Source organism: Myiozetetes cayanensis, unplaced genomic scaffold (assembly GCF_022539395.1).
Source record: "Myiozetetes cayanensis isolate MyiCay16 unplaced genomic scaffold, myiCay2020 scf12, whole genome shotgun sequence".
Classification (NCBI taxonomy): domain Eukaryota; kingdom Metazoa; phylum Chordata; class Aves; order Passeriformes; family Tyrannidae; genus Myiozetetes; species Myiozetetes cayanensis.
Genome location: NW_026086826.1, coordinates 7,683,276 through 7,706,242, shown reverse-complemented (window position 1 = coordinate 7,706,242; position 22,967 = coordinate 7,683,276). Strand labels below are relative to the sequence as shown.

Sequence of the window (22,967 nt, the reverse complement as noted above, 5' to 3'; positions counted from 1 at the left end):
AGAAGGAGGAAGAGGGGGATCTTTGGACTAATGTCTTGACGATGGCTGAGCACTTGTCCATGGGAAGCAGTGAATTAATTAATTGTTCTGCTTTGCCTGTATATGTGGCTTTTGTTTTCCCTATTAAACTGTCTTTATCTAACTGTAGTTTTCTACCTTTTACCCTTCTGATTTTCTCCCTGATCCCTCTGGTGGGTGAGTGAGTGGCTTGGCTGCTGGTTGGGGTTAAACCATGACAATACCTTTTCCAAGTTTTGAAGAATATGATTGTTCCTTCTAATCCTGTTCTTCACCAAAAAAAAAAAGAGTTTGTGGAATGTTAAGATATTTTTTTGTATGGATCAGTACTCTTCCTTTGTGTGCTTATCTAAAAAGTGGCTTTTATTTATTCTTTAATTGTTATATAAAGTTCTGCTGTTTTGAGACAATGAGGAGAAAGGAGATGACTGCAAATGCCAAGTAAGCAAAAGTGTTTGTTTGACCCCTGCAATTCTTTTCTGTTTTTCATCAGTTTTTCTTCTTATGTGATAATCTATAAGATACTGTAAGATTAAAATGACTATGATTCAGGAAATCCTGGGGTTTTACCTTCACTGAGGTACTTTAATAAAAGTATTAAACAAACACAGAAACCTTGGGATAATCTGAACTAAAACATTTTTGTATTTGTTGGGTAAAGGCTGTCTTCAGTCTTCAGGAAAGACAAATGGGTTTGGTAATCCAGAGCACTACTTAATGGTACTGACTTTTGTTTTGGTTTGGTTTTTAATTCAGTTTGACCACTGCTCTTTGTATGTAGTGTGTGTGGCTTTAAACACTGGAGTGTTAGCATGGGGCTTGGGAGGCTTGAGTGCATGTCTTGGCTCAGCTCATGGGCTTCCTAGGGATGTGCCTTCACAGTATTCTGGAAGCAGAATTTGCTCCAGAGTGTTGAGAGTGTTCAGAGTCTGCTGGAAACCATTTGAAAGTGGTTAGTGTGGTGCCGAGTTAGCTGGGTCTGCTGAGAAGTGGTTAGAGCTTCATGCTACCAGTTCAGACTTTGTCCCCTGCTTGCTTTGTTCAGAAGGCTTGAACTCATCTCGGAGCATGGGCAAAGTTCACTGCTGTCTGCTTGGTAGCTGTAGGTTGAAATGTCTTCTGTGACCTTCAGAAATACAGTTTTTTCTTCTTCCTCCCCTTTCTCCTGTAGAAGGAGACTAATGCTTCCTTACTTTAGAGTTTTGCTTAAGGGGGCGCTTAAATAGTACAATGATGAAGCTTGTAAATAGTTGGGTGTGGGAGTTGAAGTGCATTGGGCAAACTTTATCCTGGCATATTTGCCTAAAACCCTTTCTTGATTTCTGATACTGGTTAAGTGTATTAGCTTGTTTTTGCTAAACGAACAGCTGGTGAATCTGCTTAATTTTTACCAGATGGTCTTCTGAGTTATGTAAAAACACAGAAGCATTCTTACCTCTTCATTTAGAAGCTTGCAGTAGGTGACCTTTCAGTCTGTGTCTTGGTCGATATGCCTGGATGTTGTTTTTTTCAAGTGTTTGTCTGAAACAGAAAGAAGTAAGAGTTAATTTAATAACCATGGATGACTCATAATAAGAATAGTCTCGATACATCAGTAAGTTGTTGAAAGGTTAGAATGAGCAGGGATGCCACAGAAAGCACATGTGTGTAGCTGGTGTTGCAGTCTGTGGAGGTGGTCCCGAGACAGGTGGGACTCTGGGATGAGAAGAGCTGAGGTACCAAAAAAATCCCATTTGTGAGCGTCTGAATGTGCTGCATCTCTTGATAGCCCAGAAGAGAGTTACATGTGAATCCTAAATTTGATATTAGGGTACTAAAACCTTTCCTTGCTTGGCTGAGCGTATTGGTTTAACTTCACGTGTTTTGGGGGAGCATGTGTTATGCTTTGTTTCAGTTGCTTTGAGGGATTACCATTGCAACAGTGTATGAATTTAAAGAAAATTTTCTGATTTACCAATATGTCATAGGTGAATTAGTGTTCTAAATATTTCTGGGTTTGAGTGGACTTCTAGCAGGTACAATCTGTGGTTGCCCTTGGCCCTTTATAGCCTTATAATTATTATCTTTGGTTACGGAGCCATTCTCATAATGGATGGGAAAAGGAAGCAAGGTACTATGACTGGAGAAACAGGAAACTCGGGGTTGGGTTGTTCAAAAACCCTACCTCCAGAAACCTGACTTATGTTAGGAATTCTTAGAAAAGGAGTTAAGGATTCTTCCAGAAGAAGTAGTAGCAACACAGGGGGCTACACTGCTATGCCAGGAGGTGGAGGGAGGCCAGTCTTTCACCTTGTACTGGTGACACCACAACTACCAGGAATGCTGTGTTGAGACCTCTACTACCAGGAGTACCATGTCCAATGTCAGTCCCTCCTCTGAGAAAGTAGAGCAAGTGCAGTGAAGGGTTACCCGGGAGGGGAGGAGGCTGGAGCGTGTTTGGTGTGAAAGGTGAGGTTAAGGGAGCTGTGTTTGTGTAGCCTGGAAGAGAAAGCTAAGGGAGCATCCAGTTGCTGTCTCAGCTATACAGTGGGTGATAGCAGACAATACAGAATCAAATTTCTCTTGGAGTTGCACAGCCTGGGAGTGAGAGGCAGTGGATATAGGTTACAGCATGGGAAATTATAATGAAATATATAGGAAAAAATTTCCCAGTGAAGGTGGTGAAGCACTGGAACAAACTGCCCAGGGAGGCTGTAGGCTCTCTGTTTTAGAGATACACAAAACCTGTCAGGGAGTTGAAGTGTGTCTGTGAACTGATCTGTCTGAAGAGGTGAATAAAACAGCAAGGTAAATTTTGGTTATGTTGCAGAAGGAGCATGGAAGGAGATAGGTAATACCTTTTGCTATATCTCATATGCAGAGAACAGCTCTGAGTGGTTTGTTGTTTTACTGACCTGGGAAACTGAGCCATTCTTTTGAGCAGGTTTGCGGCCTGGTCACAGAAATGGTTTTCCATGCTCCTAGCTTCTCTTATCTTTTGAGAGTAAGTTACTGAAGGGATGGTGAATTGATTTTTAACAATAATGTTCTTTGCCAGCATTTCTGTTTTCTCTTTAAACCTCATATATCTTTATGGAATAGAGTTAACTCTAGTTGTGTTGCTGTATCTAGTGATAGAATTTTATTTGGTGCTTTCGAAAGCAAGCACTTCCTGGGGTGCTGTCTGTGCAGTTGCAGTGGATGGAGGTGTATTAATGCTGACTTCCTGGGTTTCTGTAGATCTACAAAAGGGTGAAAGCTTTTTTTTCTAGGTAATCTGACCTGTTGAATCTTTTGAAGCCTTAATGTAGTTGTTTGTGTAAATATTGAAATGATGGAGACAGAGCTAAAGTTGCAACAAAATGCCGAAAGCTCCTTTCTCCTGTTTCACCCAGCACTGGAGAGTCTGTATTAGCTGTTTTGATGTCTGAGGACTAGGCAGCAGATTGAATCATGGTAGCTTAGTCTTATTCTGAGAAAGATGGATGTGATATTAGCAAGAGGGGAAAAAGCCTGTAGTTGACAAGAGGTGTGACTCTACGCTAGAGATCAGTTGTCTAAATTTGTTGCTGTTCTGGGTACTCAGAGCTGTGACTCCAATTTTATTCTTTTGGCTCTGTAGACTGAGCATTTGCACCTGCATTTGCATCTGCCCTAACTTGCTGCAGAAGGCTGCAGCTGAGGATGTTAACTGCAGAGTGCATGGGGAGGTTAGTTAGGCCCAAAGCGAGGGTTTTTTTTTTTTCATCTGACTGTTACAGGAGGGAGTGGTGCACCGTGTAATCCACAGCCATCTGTCTGCCTGATTTTAATGGGCCTGAACCTGTTGTGTGAAATGTTCTAGGCCTAGTTTGGGTTAGCTTTGAGATGGTCCCTTTTAGGAGAAAATATAGCTACTGTTGGTGGCCAGAGGAAATAGGGAACGTTCAACAAGAATGTTGAGGGAGACAGACGTCCAAGTCCTCAATATCCAGCTACTGGCCAAATGTGGCCTTCTGAATACTTTTGACTGCTGTATTTTGCCTTGGCGAGAAGGGGAATAATGCCACAGGTGAGACAGATTCTGCCTTGCTGCCAAATACCATTTGCTCCCAGCTTCTGTGCAACAACTGCCACCCACTGTCTGCGAGGGCAGCAGTGCCCTGACTCTGTCTTTGAGTCAGCAGCAGCTGCTTGTTGCTCTCGCGGCTGGTGCAGCGGTAACAGCCCAGCTCTCTGTGTTGGGAGCAGCAGTTGTCCCTTCCAGCTCTGCTGTGGAACAACTGCCTGGATCCCTGCAGCAGGTGCTGGAGGAGCAGCTGCTGCCAGATGGGGAAGGCAGCTGCTTCCCTGGGATGTGGAGGTAGGCTGAGGCCTGTGCTGTTGAGGTGGGGGGGTCACAGAGGGTCCCAAAGCCCAGATCCAGCTGTTATGGCTGCTGGGGTCAGACCACCCTGCAAGGGATTTAGAAGAGCAAGTCTGTCGTCCTGCGTTGTGGCTTTCTGGAAGCAGCTCCCGGGTTTGTCTCAAATGACTAGAAGTCTGTCTGCCCTCCAACTTTTCTCCTACTGAATTGTTTCCTCAGTGACTACTTTGCTTCTTTTATATAACAGTGATTAAGGTTGCTGTGCCAGTTAACTAGGACCCCTAATAGTTAGGTGTGAAACTTTCCAAGGGTAGGGTCTCCATCATTGAGGCGACTTGAAGCTACCTGGAAAAAAACGTGGAGAAGCACTTGGAAATTGTGTTGTGTACAATCCAAATCTGCCTGATGGAAACACTTACCTGGCCTGGAAAAGCAGGATGCTAAGAAAATTGTTTTAACATTCATTAACTTTGTCTTCAGAATCTGATTTTATTTATTCAGAGCAAAACAATAGTTTTCTCATTTTCACGTTCATTTTCCTGTTGTGTGGTCTGGAAATGCACAGAAGTGACTTCAGAGTCTCTGGAGCTGTGAATGGTGAAAATGCTATTCTAGATTTAGAAGAAATGCAGAGAGAAGGAGCAGAAGGACCTTCTGTCTTCTCCTTTGTCCTCCAAAAAATTTATTTGGTTTTTTTTTCTGAGGTATAAAGGTTTACAAATCAGTGAGCCTTAAAGGTTTTACTTTTTCTGTGGTGGTTTGTTTTTTTCAGTTTGATGACTTAGAGGATGTTCTGGTTGTTGATTGAATCGAGAGTTAGTTGTATTCAGGTAGAAATTATCTTTTAAAATACTGAATGCCTTTTATTAAGTAGGTCTCTCAGGGAAATAAAGCTGAATAAAATGTGTGAATCAAAAAAAATTCTCCTCAGCTAGTATCACTTGACTTGCTTAATAACAAAGATATATTTTTGTGTCTTTAGAGCTCATCTACTTTAATATATTTTAAAGGGTTTTTTTTCCCCTTTCTGTCTGCACAAATTTAACTTCTTTTTTTTCCTATTAAATTTTTGTTTGTTTGTTTCTTGCTTGGATAGAATAAAAGCATAAAAGCATAAACATGAGGAAAAAAATTTTTGTCTTCTAAATAATTAAACCCTTTTTTTTAGTCTGCCTTCCTGGGTAAGTAAGACATATATAGCCTTAAGGTGCCAGGTGTCCCTTGGACTTGTACCAATGAAATGATTTCAAATTGAATGAAAATACCAGGTGACATGGAAAGAAGTCCATTAAGAGAAGCTCTTATAAATATTCCAGCCATAGGAAAAGCTAGAATCAGCCCTTGCAATTAGGGATGAGAGACAATCTCATGACAAACCAGACTTTTTTAATTCCGTTGCTCACAGAACCTGTTGGTTTCCTGGGTGTGTTGTTTCCCTAAAGAAAACAAAGGCAGAAGCAGGACAGGTTGCTCTGGAACTAACCTGTCACTGCAGAGTCTCTTTGACATCATGTCACACTTGCCAGTGAGGGACTGCCTGTCTTGTGTGCTTAATTTCACAGGGAAAATCAAACACAGGCAAACCAAATGATTTTCATTTATCTTGCGTGACATGAGGCAGTTAAAAGGAAGCAACTTCAATTTTTGGTTGGGGGTTTTTGGTCTTACTGATGGCTTATGACTCGATACAGGGATTTGTATGTTGTAGTGAGTAGTGTCTGAATGTTGAAATACTGAAATAATAAGATTCTAAAGACTCTTATTTGCTGCAGCTGTGACATTAACAGGGTGTTGAGGAAGATCTTGGAATGTCTGTTTTGTGGTTACGTTGATAAGTAGCACTCATTTCTCCTCTGTTGTAATTCAGAAATATTTGGTTTTTGTTTTATTGACAGCTAGCAAAAATGGTCCATCTGGAAAGTGAAATCTTAGTTTAAGAACTCCTTAATATCAAATGTTAAAAGGGATTGTAAAAATGGTGCAAAGATTTTAACCAAAACTGCTTGTCTCAGGTATTAAGAAGTCTGATGATTTTTGTTTTCAGTCCATGTTTACACCTGTCCATTCTTGTTACCCAGTGATTCTGCATTGCTAAGAGGGCAAGAGCGGGCTTCTATTTTAGATTGTACATCACCAACAAGATGATTTAGGAAGGATGCAGACACACAGGTGAATTAGTTCTTTAATTACTCTACCTTTACTGTGATAAGTTAACTCTTTTCACTGTGTGCTCTGACAGAAGAGTAAGCTAAGTTTATTTAGTTTTTCTCAAAATAAAAGTATGCTAAAGTGAGCTGAAATGACTTGCAGTTAGTATGGGCTGAGAGTGGGCATATGGACAGTTGTAAGTCATTTGCAAAAACTCTTTTTTTACTAAAAAAGGGTATTTGAGCTCTGAATTCTAGGTAGCATGTCCTCAACTTCATCTCTACAGCCCAGGGTTGAAAACAACACATTGTTGGTCAAGTACTTTTTGGAGATTGGAACACAGTGTAGTTCTTTAAAAGGTCATGTGGAGTTTGCAAGGCTGATAAATGAGAAATAGGAACCCTTGATTTCTGTAATGACCAGATTAAGTGTACTTAATGTAAACAGAATCTCAGGCTGTCACTTCTGCAACTTTTTTTTTGGAGACTGCTTTGCAGCAGAGACGTCAACCTCAGCTTTAGTGGCAGGTTGTTGGTAGTGTGTGAGCCCTCCTATGATTTTAGAAATGACAAGCTCAAGCCCTGCACTCCTAGAGCTTAACCTAAGAGGATATAAATGTATAAACATTTGCAAAACAATGTGTTAAAATGTTGTCTCATTTTTAGCTTCAGAAGTAACTGCAAGAAGTAATGGAAAAGAAGGAAAAATTATGCTTTGGAAAAGCAAAATGTTTTTTTAGCACTCCCAATGCAAAGTGGGTGAAATTCAGTAGTAACATGATGTGAGCAATGGAAGAAATTCTGTCTTGTTGCAGAGAGAATCAATCTGGTCATGAGAGCATTGTGTATCAATAGAAACTGCTGCTTCCCCTCTGCAGGCGAAATTCTCCCTGATTTCATCTTGTGATCCTTGTGGTCCTGCAGACTGGTCCATTTTGTGTTGACACACTGCACATAGTGCTTTGTAAGTGTGGGATTTTTCAGTGTTGAATTTGGGAAGAGAGGATTGAATTTCTCTGTGATTCCTTCTTTTTATGTCTTCATTGTTGGAAATTGGGAGAAAAGTCAAAGCATGGGAAATACATAACCTGGTGGCTTTTTATGTCTTGAGAGGAAAAAAGTGTCTATTTGGTCCCTTCTTTTATCACAAAAAGGGGAAACAGGACTATATGTCTTTGGAATCAGGAAAACCAACCTGTTTGCTGTTCCTGTCTAGCTTTGCATTATTACTGTTAAAAGGTTTGTTTTGGGTTTTTTTATCAGTTTTACATAAATGTTTTATGTAACTGTGTGGTAGAGCAGAAGGAGCATGATCATGTTTCAAATCCTGTAAAACTCTGAACTCCTCCTGTGTTCTTGAATACAGAGCACACCTTTGGTTAGGATGCAAGATAAATTCCAGAAAAAAACTGTTTCCTTTTTTTTCTCTTCTGGTGAAATACATCAGCTATCCTTCAATGTGAATGGGAGCAAATATGTGGCAGAATGAATAGCAGTGCTCTGCCTGCTGAAGTTGAATAGTTGAAAGGGTGTGGGTATCAGAAAAAGGCAGCAGGATGCTGCATCACAATTTTTGCTGAGTAGAGGTGTTCTTATATTTGGAATTAAGTTCAATTTACAATATAGTTTAGTGGGGTGTTAGCATTCCCTAAAAATGCTATTGTATTAGATTTTTTGAACCAGGTTCAAGCCAGAGTATAGGGTTAGAACAACATGCAAGTGTTTTGTTTGAAATGAAAACATTGTAAGCATTTCATTGTATAGTCTTACTTTAAAATAGTTTCACAAGGGGTGCCCTTGGAATGTGCAGTAGTTGGTTGATCACTTTGGTCATCAGAAATTCATAATTGTCACAAATTTCCTCTTACACTGCACTGAGTAACACCCAGAGTGAGCAGGGGTATAAGATGATGGTAGAGGCAGTAGGGTTTATATAATGTGCTTATGGCTTTAGACAAAATATTTCAACTATTTTAAATGTCATTTTAAAGCATTACATTTTTTTGTGCTCCCTTCTAAAGTTGTGCTTCATAGTTTTGAATGTGGAATTCTCGAAACACCTTTATGGGACAGGACTTTTGTCCTAATTTTACAAATAACTACTTTATCTTGCTTCCCCAGGTGGCTTGCTCAAGGTTACACAAGAATCCTCTGGTGGAACAGGGAATTGTGTCCAAATGTTTGATGTTTAAAACTTGAAATTTTGATTTCTGCTTTACCCTCTCCTAACAAAAATGAAAGACCTCTACCTTTCCTGTCATTCTGCTGAAATGGATTAAATTGTAACTATCAATACTGATTTTGAACAATGCTTTTAATTCTGTTTACTGCTTCTTTTTATTTTTAGGCATGTACTGGTATTGAAAATATTGATGAAGCTATAACGTTGCTTGAACAAAATAACTGGGATTTAGTGGTAAGTATTCTAAGAAAATGACTTCATAGATCAGCCCCACGTAACAGTGACATGCCATCCTGCTTAGACAGCTGGTAGCTTTATTGCAAATTTGGGTGTATTCGTTTATGGCTGGGGCAAGCAGGTTGTTATGTGCAGACTGTTTCTGGTCTGTTGAAGCCTCATCACCAAGTGAACATGATACTGGGTTGTACAACCTGATCTCCCTACCCTGCTCTGCTCTGGTTGTCTTCAGGCTTTTTTGATTTTATTTCTTGTCCTCTGAATTCCTGTTTCCTATTGTGTTTAGTATCCTTTTAAAGGCATCATTTTTTAAGAAGTCTTATTAAGGGTAGCATTCTTAGAAGACTTCCTGTGTATACACACATGGGATATTGAGGATTTAGGTGCCTTTGTAAGAAATGGAAAGGTGAAACAACAACTCCAATTTTTCATGTGCTTTTAGTTTAAAAATAAGATCACTGCTCTTCTATTGTTAGTGGTTATGCAGAATTGAGTCAGATTATTAAAGCCATAACTTATTTAGATTTGGTGCTATCCAGACACCATTAAACACAAATGGAAAACCAATAAACACTCATCCTAAAAAAACCTGTCATGTATTTTGTAGCAAGGTTCAATATTCAGAGAAATAGGAGGAAACAAATAAACCCAGGCAAAATAGTCTTAAATATTTTAAGACTCTGCATAGGATTAGTAAATAAAGAAACTACTAATTTTATTAAGGTTTAAAAGTGTAAAATAGAACAAACTTATTTAAAAAGCAAGTGATCTTCCTTCACACTGAAATACTTTTGATTTCCTCCTTTTTATTTTTCTCTTTTTTTTATTTTTTTTAATTTTAATTTTCTTTCCCAAATGAACTTTGGACCAGTCCAAATTATCAGAAAAAAATACCAGATTTTCCAAAATAGGCTATGGTGACAATGTAAACTGTCTGCCACATTGTATTTCCAGCATATTGTTTGGAATGTTCTCTAATGTCTTATTAATTTCCATCTAAATATTGCAGAGGTTAGGGTGGGGTTTTAAATTGAGTTTGTTAGAATGAATACTGTGTTTCTTTTAAGGCAGAATGGTTGAAATGACATATATTGTTGTTATCTACTGTAAAAAAAACCCCAGTATGTACTCACAACACTTGAACCTACGTGCCAAAAGGAATACAGAGTCTTTATTTTGCAACATATCATGGTATAAGCAAGAGTGAGACACCAGTGAGCAAAAGGGGAGTGCCTGTCATCAGTGGCTTCAGACAGAAAATCCCAAGTGTGTGTTGACAGAGTGCTAGAGTTAAAACATCCTTTGTCACAGTAGTTTGTTGAGCTAATTTTGACAATTAAAGTGTTTACTGGAAGGCAAGGAATAGCCTTATGCATTTTGTTCAGGTTGTGAAGTTCCCAGTACAGTACATTAAATCAGTTGGTTGTGGTTTTGGGGGGGTTTGTAAATTGTCTGCTGTACAATAAATGCTCACAGGTTGGGTTCAATGAGAGAACTGCAATGAAAAATGATCAGAACAAAGAAGCCTCTTCTGAGACTCCAGAATGAGCAGAAAGGAGAGTGAAGTATCTAAAGCTAAGAGAATGGCTGTGAGAATACCTTTAAATACTGAATTTTATTAGTGATTACTAAATGACCTAGAAGTAGAATGTGGTGGGAAAAGAAGTAATGACCCAAAAGGGCCAGCTTAAAAAAGGCATAGGTAAAGTGAGAAAGGATGAAAAATTAGGGATGCAAGAGCTGCTTGAGGAAAGTACATAAATCTGGAAATTAAACAGAAGATGAATGAGAAGGGTGTCTATGAAAAGGAAATGGTAAGTTGTGGGAAAAAATAGTAATATTGGGGAGAGTATAAGTGAAGAAGATGCCCTAAAGGTCTGTCAGTAGTAGGACACTGGCTCCTTTTTATTAAAAGCAGCCTTCTTGTGAAAAAGGGAGTGAAATCCAAATCATGCTAATCTAACAGGGAGACAGAAGAGTGAAGAAAGAGAAAATAAAGAAACGTGATTATGAGAAGAGAAGGAGTGCTAGCTTGAGAGAGTCTAACATCTCTGTTAGGCAAGGGATTTTAGCACTTCAAAAGTACTTGAAGAAAGGCTCGTGACTTACGAGAAATTTAACATTTTTTTTTGTTTTGGAATGAAAAATGTATGATCCATATGTGGTGGCATTTTTGTGTGTATAAGTTGGGGGTTTTATACCTTTGATATAGCAGTCAAGTACAGATGTAGTGCCAAGAAACTGGGGAGGAGAGAAGGCCTTGTTTTAATTCAACCAAAAGGTCTTGGAGTTTTTTAACTGAGATGGAAAATTAAAAACCTTTTTTTTTTTTTTTTGGCACTAAATATGTCATTCAACTCGGAACACAACTTTTTTTTTTTTTTATTTGTAAAGAAAACAAAACTTGTAGGACTTGGTTCACAGATTTTGACGAAAGTAGTGAAGTAGTGATGATTTTGGGGGGGTGTTCCTCCATCATCCTTCTGCCCCCAGTAGGTAAATAGGAAGAACATCATCTCTGTCATCTCTGATTTGACTTTGTTTTGTGCATCTGATTCAGAAGCTTTTAAACATGGATTCCTTTACTTCAGTGATGTTGGAAGTAAAATCAGAGCTCAGTGTTTGATCAGGAAATCTTCTGTGAGGCATCCAGGATAGTAAGAAATAGAAAGCTGAGCAAGTCCCATTAGGATCTTGTCAACCAAAGTTCAGGGGCACTCCTGCAGCAACAGGGGGAAAACCCAAAAACATAACTTAAGGAAGTTCTTATCTTGAACAGACTGCTTGCTTGCTTTTCATTCGGGCTGTCTGTATCTCAATTCCATTTTCCTGTTTGGGGAAAAAAGCTGTGCACTATCAGAGGCTGTGCGAGGGACCCAGGTTGAAGAATCCCTTGGGCACCTGTTGCTTCTTGAACTCTTTGACACTCAGCTCAAGGGCATTGTTATTTCTCTGGGACTTCAGCCAAAACAACCAAGAGCAAGTAGTCCTGGGGAGCTGGAAAGCAGAAGGATCCCAAACAGAAACAGGGAAGTTGTACTGACATGGGCTGACAGAGAAGTACATCAGAATGCACAGAGAGAGCAGGGGTTATAAAGTTCACAAAACAAGTTTCTTATGTTGTGCTACAAGTATTACGTGTTTGTGTAAGCTTTTCTAAGGATTACTTTGTTTACGCTGAAGCAATATTCCTGCTGCTTATTTTATCCATACTTTTTTTGCCCCCTGGTCTTGCTAGATTTTAGTATTAATAGTTAAAATGTCACCAGTGTCTTTACTATTACTTAAGTGAGTGTTACTTAGTGTTTGGTATCTTTTTGGTTTCCTTTTACCCTTAAGCAAAGCCAAACCTGGGTTAAGTGTAAGGAACTCCTTTCTTGGTTTAGTTTTTCTAATAGCTACTCTTTTTTTAAATTAAGAATTAATCAGAGTTCCATTTTCTTTTTGGCTTAGAACTGAAACATCAGCTTCCTATTTTTGATCTTTTAAAGATTACTCACCCTCAATTAGAAGTCCTCATCTCTATTCCTCTATACAGGATACTCTTAAGACAGTATAAGCTGCCATTAACTTATCTTCAACTTGGTACTAAATAAACTGGATTTAAATGCTGTATTCGTTTTATAGTGTTCAAATCATGTTTGTAGCTGTTTGAAGCAGTATAAGAAACTGTATTTCATAAATGTTTGGTTACTTGGCATTGTTCAAGTGCTTAAAATCCAATAGACCATGAGAGGGCTGCAGAGCAATTCTTCTGCGGTAACAGTGTATGAATTGCTTGGTGGGATCATGAAGTCTAATTTTGCCAATAATTAGTTCCCCTTTGTTGCATGTGACTTGGCCTTTGTGGTGGTCTGCTGCATATAGAGCAGCTTAGGGTTTTTCTGTGTTAGAACACTGTAGCCTAATTACAGGGCTTATTATAGGTCGGGCGACAAAATGTTTCAGATGTTCTGCGAGATACAGAAGATCAGTGTAGATAATGCAATGATTTCTTCAGGCATTCATCTTTATGAAATTGTTCTGCTATAAATGGATCCAGCTCTCTTAAGCCTTACAGGCTTGCTGATACGTTATTTCCTGAGTGTCATTTCTTTCAGCTCTATTAATCTGCAGTAATTTTTAACGTCTGAGAAAGCAGAAGTTAGGAATTTCTGTCCGTTGTAAAGTCTGATGGTTTCATAGCTTGCCCCTTTAAACTCTGATCTTCTGTTTTCGCATGCGAAGATAAAAATGATGGTATAAATATATCTTAAGCTTTGTGTAAAAACAATAAAATGAAAGTGTGAAAAATCCCAACTATGTGTCTGTTGAAATGATGATGGTACATATTTAAAGGAAATGACCCATTAGTGCATCCGCATGAACTCGTGTGGTGTGGACCTTCTTACATGTGAGGTTATTTCACAGGTGATATCTCTTTGCTGTCCTGCTATCCAGTGCTTGAGGCTTGGTCTGCTCTATCTTTCACAGATTTAATGAAAAACTCAAGTCCTTCATATATAGCATGACTTTATATTCTGTACTGGTAATCAGAACAGGATTTTTGAATGAAAAGCAAGTATTCACCACATTTAAGTTTTCTACTTTTTCCAGGGTGACCATTTGTATCATTACTCCTGATCACTGGTTTAAAGTAATTTTTATTTCATATCTTTTCCAATAGACATTGTTATGTAGGTACTTTTTAACACTGCTTTAAGGAGAAAATAAATTCCATCAAAATAGCAGGGGAGGGGCTGTTTGTTATCCCATATTCACTTCACTTGTAAATGTGTGTGTAATGATTATATGTATTAAAAAAAATTCCATTTTTTATTTTCAAAATGACCTTTGTGCCTTCCTGCTATACTTGGCTTGGTTTTTCTGTATTCTGGTAGGGGATCAAAGCACAGCATAACTTCAGTGAAACCACCAGCTTAGTGCACCTGGAGGTGTGATGACTTGCAGTTCCTGTTATACTCAGGTTCCAAGAATCAGTTGACAAAAAGCGATTCTGTACCTTTGAAAGAGAAATTATATATTTGGAGTATTTTTTTAAATAAAGCTCCAACTCTCAACTATAGTTTTAATTTTGAATGGATAAGTTACGCAGTATGTGAGGGGCTTTTGCATCTTGCTTGTAAACTTCCTGAAGAATAGTTGCTATTGGTCAGGCAAGAATTTTTTTTTTTTACTGTAAGTACTAATTTTGTATCTATTTTCTTCTATGAAATATCTCGTGGAAAAAAAAGTATCAAACAAAACCAAAACAATTGAACTGAGAAAAATTAGGTAGGACATGGCAGTTTTTCTTTTTTATTTCTCTTGGAAGTGCCCATGTAGGTGGGATTCCTAGCAAAAAATGGGCCACTGAGTCTTGACAGTTATCAACGATCTGTTGTTTGTATCTCTTAGTGCTTTCTAACCATGAACTTAATTCCTCTGTTTACAGCATGTAGCAAATCTCAGTACAAGTTGGCAAAACCAATACACTGACGATGTCTTCTGTCTCTCTTTCTCTCTGGTTTGCCCTGCTGCAGCTTTGATGTGGTATCTCTCTGTATGTTTTTTTGATTGATTGGAATTAGCCTGCCTCCAGAAACTAGGTGATTAATTTAAGTCTGGCACACGGCCATTTCTTTTCCTTAAATGTGGGGCAGTGTTGTCATATGTTCAGTAGCTCTCTTGTTTCCTTGCAAGCAGGCTGTGTTTCGGTGGCTGGGAACCATGACTTCACATCATGGTGATCATGTTGATCACATTTTATCTTGTATTGTGTTCTAGTGAGAAGTTCAGGGTTTATTCCTCTCATTAAGACTAGATCTGAGGGATTTTCCCTGTGGGGAGCACGGGCTTGTCTGTACATTAATAACATTCTCCCTGTGGCTAAATAAACAGTCCCATCTGCCTGTGGGAAGCAGAGGTTTGTATCCCAATTTTTTTTTTAAGAGCTTTTCAAGTTTTCTTTTAGAACATGTGTTCCCTTGTGGATCTTGGTGTCCTGTGGAACATGTTATTGTCAGCTCAGTTAGTTTATGGTTGCTGATAGTGCAGTGAGTTGCCTGTACAGCATTCACAACCCTGCTGCCAGCAGAGCAAAGGGAGAAGGAAGGTCTAAGTTAGATAATCACCAGTAGTGTTGGTGGATGGGCATCCCACTGGTGCAGGTGTCCCGTGGGCAGGGTGCCTGTTCTCCAGGAAATACAGGAGTTGCAGGTTTCTTCTGCATCCAACTGCAGCATTAATCTCTCCCTGTAGGACACAGTTGTACGTGAACTTTTCTTTTACAAAGGACTGTAGAAATCCCTTTTGGAAATCTTTAATGTATTTTTTGTTAAGTTAGATATCCCTGCTTGCAAGAATTGTTGTATTTCTCATTCTTTGTGTTTCCAGCTTTTTGCAGTTTCCAAAGTGACATTTCCGTGTCTTTGTGTAATCTCAGGTGCAAGCTGTATATTTTATGCAGCTGGGTGGTAGCAAAGATGACTAGCTAATTGTTAAAATAAATTAATTGTATTTGTTAACTTTCAGATGCCTTAATCTCAGGTAAAACAGACGTTTCCCTTTCATGTATTTTCTGCATCGAAGACTGTGAAATATGCAGATCTATAGGAGGTTGTAATCACGGTATGGCTTTCCACTGTATGCACATTCATCTATGAAAAAAACAAACCCAAACCGAACCCCAAAACACCACCATTAATACATGTCAAGGAAATGAAAATTCTTTACTTGCAGAATGCAAAAGTGTGCTACTCTGTCAGCTCAGTGAAGTGTTTCAAGGAAGGAAGATTACATCTGCTAGCAGCAAGGTAGTCCAAAGTCTTGGTGGTCTTACCAAAACCAAACTGCTGATTTCTGAGACTTTTAATAACAGCACTAGTTGATACTTCAGGTGATGTGGGAAAGTGTTCAATGTGTTGCCATTGTGACAGTCATTTCATGTGACTTTGACCAGGGCAGAGATTGTAGTTGGTCCTGTTGTGTCCTGTATAAAACAGTTTGATTGAAGACTGTTTAAAACAGTAGAATCAGGGCTTTAAAGGTGTTTTCTTTAGTGCTGTTTCATATGTGCTTTGTAGTTTTGATTCATCAGAAGAGACTAATGCTCACACTGATGATTGAAAGAAGGTGTAATGGGGTATATAACTTTCCCATAGGGTAAAACTGGTATAGCCTTCTGGATGAAAACCCTTTGGTTCCTGTTAAACTGGAATAATTCTTCAATCTCTGTGAAGAAATCTGTATCTTTTACCCCTTCACAATTTTAGCAAATATAGCAGTTAACTTGCAATAGAGTAGATAGTTTTCTAGACATGAAGGAGATTATGTTAATGTAAAATAGTGGAAGGATAACAAAGAGATTGAGGTTGTGTTGTATGGCTGTATTTTTTTGCTGTGATGTTGCATATGAAATTTTAATTCTGAGTCTGGCCAGAAAGCAAGTGGAGAAGATTTTTAGGTAAAACTTTGCAGTCAATAAGTAAAAAGTAAGCTCTGTCTCTCCTTTTCAAATAAAAGATGGAATTTAATTACTTTTAAAATAAGCTCCTTTACTGAAGTTTTTCTTGCATAGTGATCAAACAAGCAACAGGACTAATAAAATTAGATTTCTGTTCTTAGCAAAAGACTCTTGTTTCTTGTAATAGAGAGTTTTGTGTTCTGTGAATAAAAAAAAAGGCAGCACCTGAGATCCCAGTAGTGCCTGGTAGCCTTGCTGTAGCTCCAAATATGCATCACCCACCTGCCTTAGGTCTTACAAACACTTGTTTTCAGAGGGTGCTGCCTCTGTATTGGTAGTTTCTGTGAAGACTGCTTAGCATTAATTTGGTCTGAAACATTCAAATTTAAGAACAGATTTCTAGAATATGTAAGTAGTGAAGTGGCTGGTGTGAGGTATCTGTAGTTTATTTCTCTGACTGGTTGAACTGAAAATTGCACACATCCTATAAACATGTGTTTGACAAGTGTTTAGTCTGTCATTGAATCATGCTGGGACTGTGTGAGTAGGAGAAAAACTAAGTAAATTATTGAAGAACCATCATCTATGCCAATGCTGTGACTATTTTGCAAGTGAACCTTGGTTGTGAAAGATTTTACCACAGAAACTAGAAGTCATCTACAGCCACCAAGCTTTCAAAGCAGAGTGCCCTAAAAATGAATTTACCTACAATATTATTGAATATCTGAACAGTTTCTAGTTTTATGTAAATAAACTCTCCTTAGCTGGTCCTGGAAGACCTGGGTTGCTGCAGCAAGCAGTATAGCATAGGCTGTTGGAGAGAGAAATATTGTAAGACAAATTGCAGGTTCCATACCTTGGCTTGAGTTTTTCTGGTTTCCAAACTTTTAAGCTAAATCTTGCATAATTACACTTTTATTATGGATTAGTGATTGGGCAGTTGGCTGAGTACAGTTAGGGTCAGTTGAAAACTGCTGTATAAGATATTATGCTATTATGGCTTTTCAGTGGAGGAGCCTTAGTCTGTTGGCAGCAATTCTGTGACTTTTTGTGTCCTGAGATTTCATCCCTGGTAGTACTTGCTAGGCGTTAGTATGGTGAAATAATGAGTGATTAAAAAAATAAAATTTTCAAGACTGATCAAATAGTGAGGTAACTATCCCCAAACCTATGGATTTTAGTGTTGCCATTCAAATTTACATAAAATAATCAGGAGAGGGGTAGAAATATGGGAGTTCAGTACATAGGTATTTTTTCAGGCATAGCCTTTGATTTATCTGACTCTCCAGCTGTCCAGTTTTATATTTTAAGGAGTAAAAAAATATGTTTTGAAATTAAGCAGAAGCATTACTTTCTGTTAAATTAGAAGGTGATGCAGTATTAGGGTCAAAGTTGTGACATAATGACTAAAACCAAGATACATGTGCATGTGTCACAGTAGCAGAGACCTCATGATCTACTCTCCCTTCCTAGATGAATGAGATTTGAGTGGGTATTTCAGAATAGCTTATTTTCCTTTATTCCTGCTGATGCAGAGTCTCAGCTCAGGTAGGTGCTGATCCCTAAGCTCCTTACAAATCTGTACATGTTCTTTATCTTCATTATGCCAGGAAAATACATTCAGTTATGAATTTATTACTGAGATTGCACTTTGTTTGGTGAATTAGACAGTGACAATATAAAATTACGGAACTGTGCAAAATGTAGGGGTTTTTTTCCTCCCAGAATTATAGAAGTGTATCTAACTGTTGAAAGGCTTCCTAGTGCATTTAGGCATGTTGTAGGAGTGACAGGAAAAAATTTGCTGAAGCCACCAAAGAAGTGGGGAGAAATGGGAAACCACATCTAGAGTGCTAATTGTAAACTATTTCAACGCGTGCTCTCTTGCTGATGAAGTGAATCATCTGTATGAATGTATTGATGTGGCATTTTTTGATGAAATGTTAATTTTTTGCTTTATTAGCAATTCTATTGTTTTGCAGCTTTTCATGAAGTATATTTGTTGTAAAGAAAGCAGGCTGAAATAAAGCAGAATGCATAGAAGACGTTTCATTGTAGTTCAATTACAGTTTTTGGTTAAATTTTAACCACGATGGGGACAAATGTTGGCATTCTGTGTAAACTTTGTGGGTGTAACTTCACGTCTAGCACTTGGAAATACTTTTGAGACTTGCAAAGCTGGGAAAAAGCCAGCAAGTACAACACAAGCTACAGGAAAAAGCTGACTCATTCCTTTGCCTTGAAAAGCCTGCCAAAAATAACAAAGGTAGAGGTTGCTTCTCTTACTACAGGGGCACAATTAGTAATTTTATTATTGAAATATTATTGAATTAATTTAAAAATCCAACCCAAATAGTATTTTTTATGCCTTAAACTCACAGCAGTCAGTCTTTGTTAAAGTAACGTTTTCAAAGTGGTTGTGTATGTAGGAAAGCGATAGTGTATCTTGTTTGTAAAAAGCCTCTGGTCTAAAGTAATTGCTATTTCTGCAGAAGGTTTCGTGGAATTTCTTGTTTAGAATAACACAGCTCAAACTTGCCTGTAACGGGCGAGATTTGGTAGCTGCTTAAAGCTGCTCAGAAGCCACATTTTCCTGCTTGGGAATCTCCCAGTCTGATCTCGATGTCTTGGAGCAGAATGAAGTGATGGTATTACAGCTGGTTTCAGTAAACCTTTGTTGTATTAATCCAGACTGACTGCTATTTGACTAACATTTACAGTATGTTTTTGTCAGCACCAGTTGGTGAAACTTCTGTTTATTCTGGAATTTTCTACTTTTTTTTTTTTTTTAATTGTTGTTAATTGATGGCAAGAAAAATCTGTGCGTGGTTTGACTCTTTATCTAGTTTCCTAAAGTCACAGTATCAGCAGGTCAGAACAAATGTGATTAGGAGAGCATTATTTCAAAGCATTTGCTGTTATTACTGAAATATATGCACATAGCAGAGCCCTGTGAGTTAGTTTCATTGTAAGAAATACTTCTGTGCTCAAAAGGAACTAATAAATCTTTGCACTTCTGTTTTGCTTTACCTTTGTGTATGAAAGTGTGTTCCTTTGTCACGCAGATTTATGGTTTGGAAGCAGTTTGAAATTCACTTTTGCTTTTTTAGGTCCTTTCATGGATGCTTTGTCTCATTAAGACTTTCCTTTATGCCTTATCATTTAATTATTTGTTTTTCCTCTCTGGATAACATGGGTTCAGTTTTGGGTTTTGTTTCCTTTTATTTTTTTTTTTTTAAGCCCTCAATTGTAAAAGGCATGTGGAGTTCTGTCATCCATTTATTCTGTTTGAATGCCAAATAAAAAGCGTGTTTTAAATCTTTAGGATAAGAAATTTATCCTGTGAAAGCAACAAAATTAAAGTAAGAATATTTTATGTCAGGGCTAATATCTCATTTAGCCGAAATTAAGAGTAGAATTATTTGTAATGGAATGACAATTATAAACAGGGTAATTTTAAAGAGCACTTTTGGTGCTGTGGAAATATAAAATACAAAATATAAGAAATAATTTTTCTAGTATATTATAACTTGCTTAATGAGGGCTTTTTGGTATATTTCATCACACTTTTAGCTTTAAAAAAAAGTTTATTTTGCTTAAATTCAGCAAATCTTGAGTGATCCTCAAGCAGGATGGATCGATAGCACAGCTGAATGCTGGCTGATATATCCAAAATATAACAGAATTTTTTTTTCCTACAGAACTCAAAATCACAGTATGTTTGTCTTGTGTGTCATCTCACCCTCTGTAGTGAGGTTTTATATGTGGGTTTTGGTTATATTCACTTGTGTAATCAGAGAAACAAATCTAAGATTAAATGCTGAAAGGCTCAGGCAAAGATAAAATCAGGTTTTTCTTCGTTATGTGGTGTGAAACATCAAAATGACTATTTTTTAATTATATTTTAAAATACAGTCCTACAAGCCACTGGCACCTTTTCCTCTTAAGATGATGATCTCTCCTTCTGCTAATGTAGAAGACAACTTGGGGTGAATTTGTGATTTGAGAGGAATTGTTTTTATATCAAGGAGATGTTAAAAATGTAATAGGAAGAAGAGGCAAAATAAACAGGAAAGACACAAAATGCAGAACGTTGTTTTTTTAGCTTACCAGACATCTTAAACCGAAAGTAAAATCTGAGTTTGTAGCATTTGGGGAAGAATATAGATTTTTCAAAGTCATAATAAGTGAGTCCTCTCATCAAAGAAAGCTCTTACTGAGTTTCATAGAAGTAATTAAATATGTGGTTTATGAGGCTATTACGTTAAGTTGAATGCAAAGAAAAAAATTATAAATACTATAACTCTGGATGTATCAGACCTACAGAAAATGGGAGGATTGGAAAAAAACACCCCACGAGCAAGTCACTCCTCTGTATTTCCCTGTGAGTTTCTAAAGCAGTTGATGCTGTTTGGTTGGACATCCATGGATTTTGGATTAAGTCATCTGCTGTGGCTGTTCCTATTACCCCATGTCTAGGTCTCATTCGGGTGTTGTGTTTGTTTTAATGTAAACCTTCTCAATTTTGAGCTAAACAAATGTAAATCTGTGCGTGGGCTTTATTAAGTAGACTCAAGTGGCCTTGCTTGCTGAATTCACTCAAACCTAAATAAGGCTTTTGGAATTCTGTGCAAGCAGCTTGTGCTGGTTGTGTTAAACTGAAATGGTTATTTATCTCAGTGAACCTCATGCAGCTCTGATGTGCACGGTATTTACATTTCTGTAGCCTCTTCCTCTGAAAGGATTGTTCTTCCAGCATTCTGCTTTCCGTTTTTGCTTAGAGATGTGTTTTCTGGTGTCAGTTTGGAAAGTTGATCTTGCATCGTGCTTCGTGAAAGCTCTTGCTCTACACTGGGGTAGAGGTTTGAATTTGAAGAGGAAAATTTTAAAGGGTCTGTATCTAGGGTAGGTCTGTGACTGCCAGGAAAGCCATTCTGTGGTATGGAGGGTTGGAAAGGAGAGGGAAGGAACAAGAGGTGGCCACTGAGCAAGAGCTCCCTCCTCACCCGTTGCAGAAGCCTTTAATTGCACTTTTGCTTGGGCCTGATTTTAATTGTTAAGATAATTCATCTAAACATCACTTCTAAACTTTGGAAATTTAAAAATTAGCTCCCATCTGTAGTCCATGAAGAGAGAGGAATCCCTGCCTTGCGTGAATATTCAATCAGTATAGGTAGACCTCAGCATGGAAATAATATGATTGGCAAATCCAGTCCATCTTCAAACTTTGTGATAACCACTGATTATTTACAACTTGTGAGTTTGATGTTTGTGCTATCTAAAATACTGCAATTTGTTGATAATTATTCATGGGACCCTCATTGCCCTGGGATGAGCATCACTGTAAGATGTGCCTAATTGCTTTTAAATGGTTAGCACTATAATTGTGTATTTTAAGAGAAGTCATCAGCGTTGTTGCTTCATTGTTGCCGTTTTCTCTCTAACACTGTTTTGTACTCAAAAGATAGTCACAAATTAATCAGAACTGACTAATGTATGTAGCTTAATATTCCCTTGAGGAAAAGTTCTGAATTTCACAGTTTGCTTCACAGTGTTCTTTAGGCACTTAAATAATTTCAGTCTGTTTATAGAATACCACAGAATTTTGGGTTGCCCAAACAGTTAAGGAATTTGGTAACCTTTCAGTAACCCTGCTGCTTTTTTGTTTCCTGCAAACATAGGGAACAAAAGTTGGATTTAATGTATTTTGATACTGTAATTTGAAAGTGTGCTTCTGAAACAAACACAAAAAAAGTATATTGTTACTTTTAACCTTTTTAATGGGCATTTGTCAGTCCAGTATTGTGTCATGTTCCTGTCTTTCTGTTCATTTAAAGAATACAAGATTCAGAGGAATGTTTATCAAGATACACTTTTGGATGATGAATTCACAGAGTGCTTGAGTTGGGAAGTTGTTTCTGATTGCTGGTCTGGTCCAAAGCAGGTCCAATTAGGTCAGGTTATGCAGTGCTTAATGAATTCTTAAATAAACTGTTCCAATTCCTGAATATATGATTCATATCCCTAAACAAAATGTATAAATCAAGAATAGCTAAACTGGGCTTACAATTTCTTAATATTAATGGTGGACCTGGTGGTTGTTTGAGTGTTGTCACTGAAACAGAAATTATCCTCTGTTTTGAGTTTGAACAGTGTTATGGTAGAATTTGCCTGTGTATAGTACTGAGACACACCTGAGATTCTTGACTTTGGGAAAAATCTTCTGAAACCCCTATAATTTTCCATTTGAGGTGAACTTAACTTGTTAAATAGTGATAGTATTAGAACAGGCAAATAATGTTGAGGCTGTGGTGCCTCATATCCAGCAGTGACCCTCGTGGACATTGCAGTGGGTTCTCCCTCAGCATAAGCATGGAATGCCACTTCCACTCTCAGCAACAGATTATTGGGAACTGAAGATCCAGACATGGCATCTTTCTATTTAATAACCCATGAATAGATTTTGCCTTGATTATTAAAATTGTTTCAAGCATAACACACCTTTTTAATTGCTATAAATTAGTCACATAGGCTGTTTCTGTTGACCAAAGAGCCGTGTTTGGAAAGACAAAAAATGTGGTATCTTTGAATGTTTGCATAACCACGGAGATGTGA

General features: G+C 37.9%; 1 protein-coding gene across 1 annotated transcript in view; it reads left to right on the top strand.

Moving 5' to 3' along the window:
- Window positions 1-22,967, top strand: part of FAF1 (Fas associated factor 1) — a 156,730-nt gene that overhangs the window by 8,549 nt on the left and 125,214 nt on the right. The window contains exon 2 of the mRNA XM_050306833.1: window positions 8,837-8,905. Within this exon, the coding sequence (XP_050162790.1) occupies window positions 8,837-8,905 (69 nt within the window). The remainder of the gene's footprint in view (window positions 1-8,836; window positions 8,906-22,967) is intronic.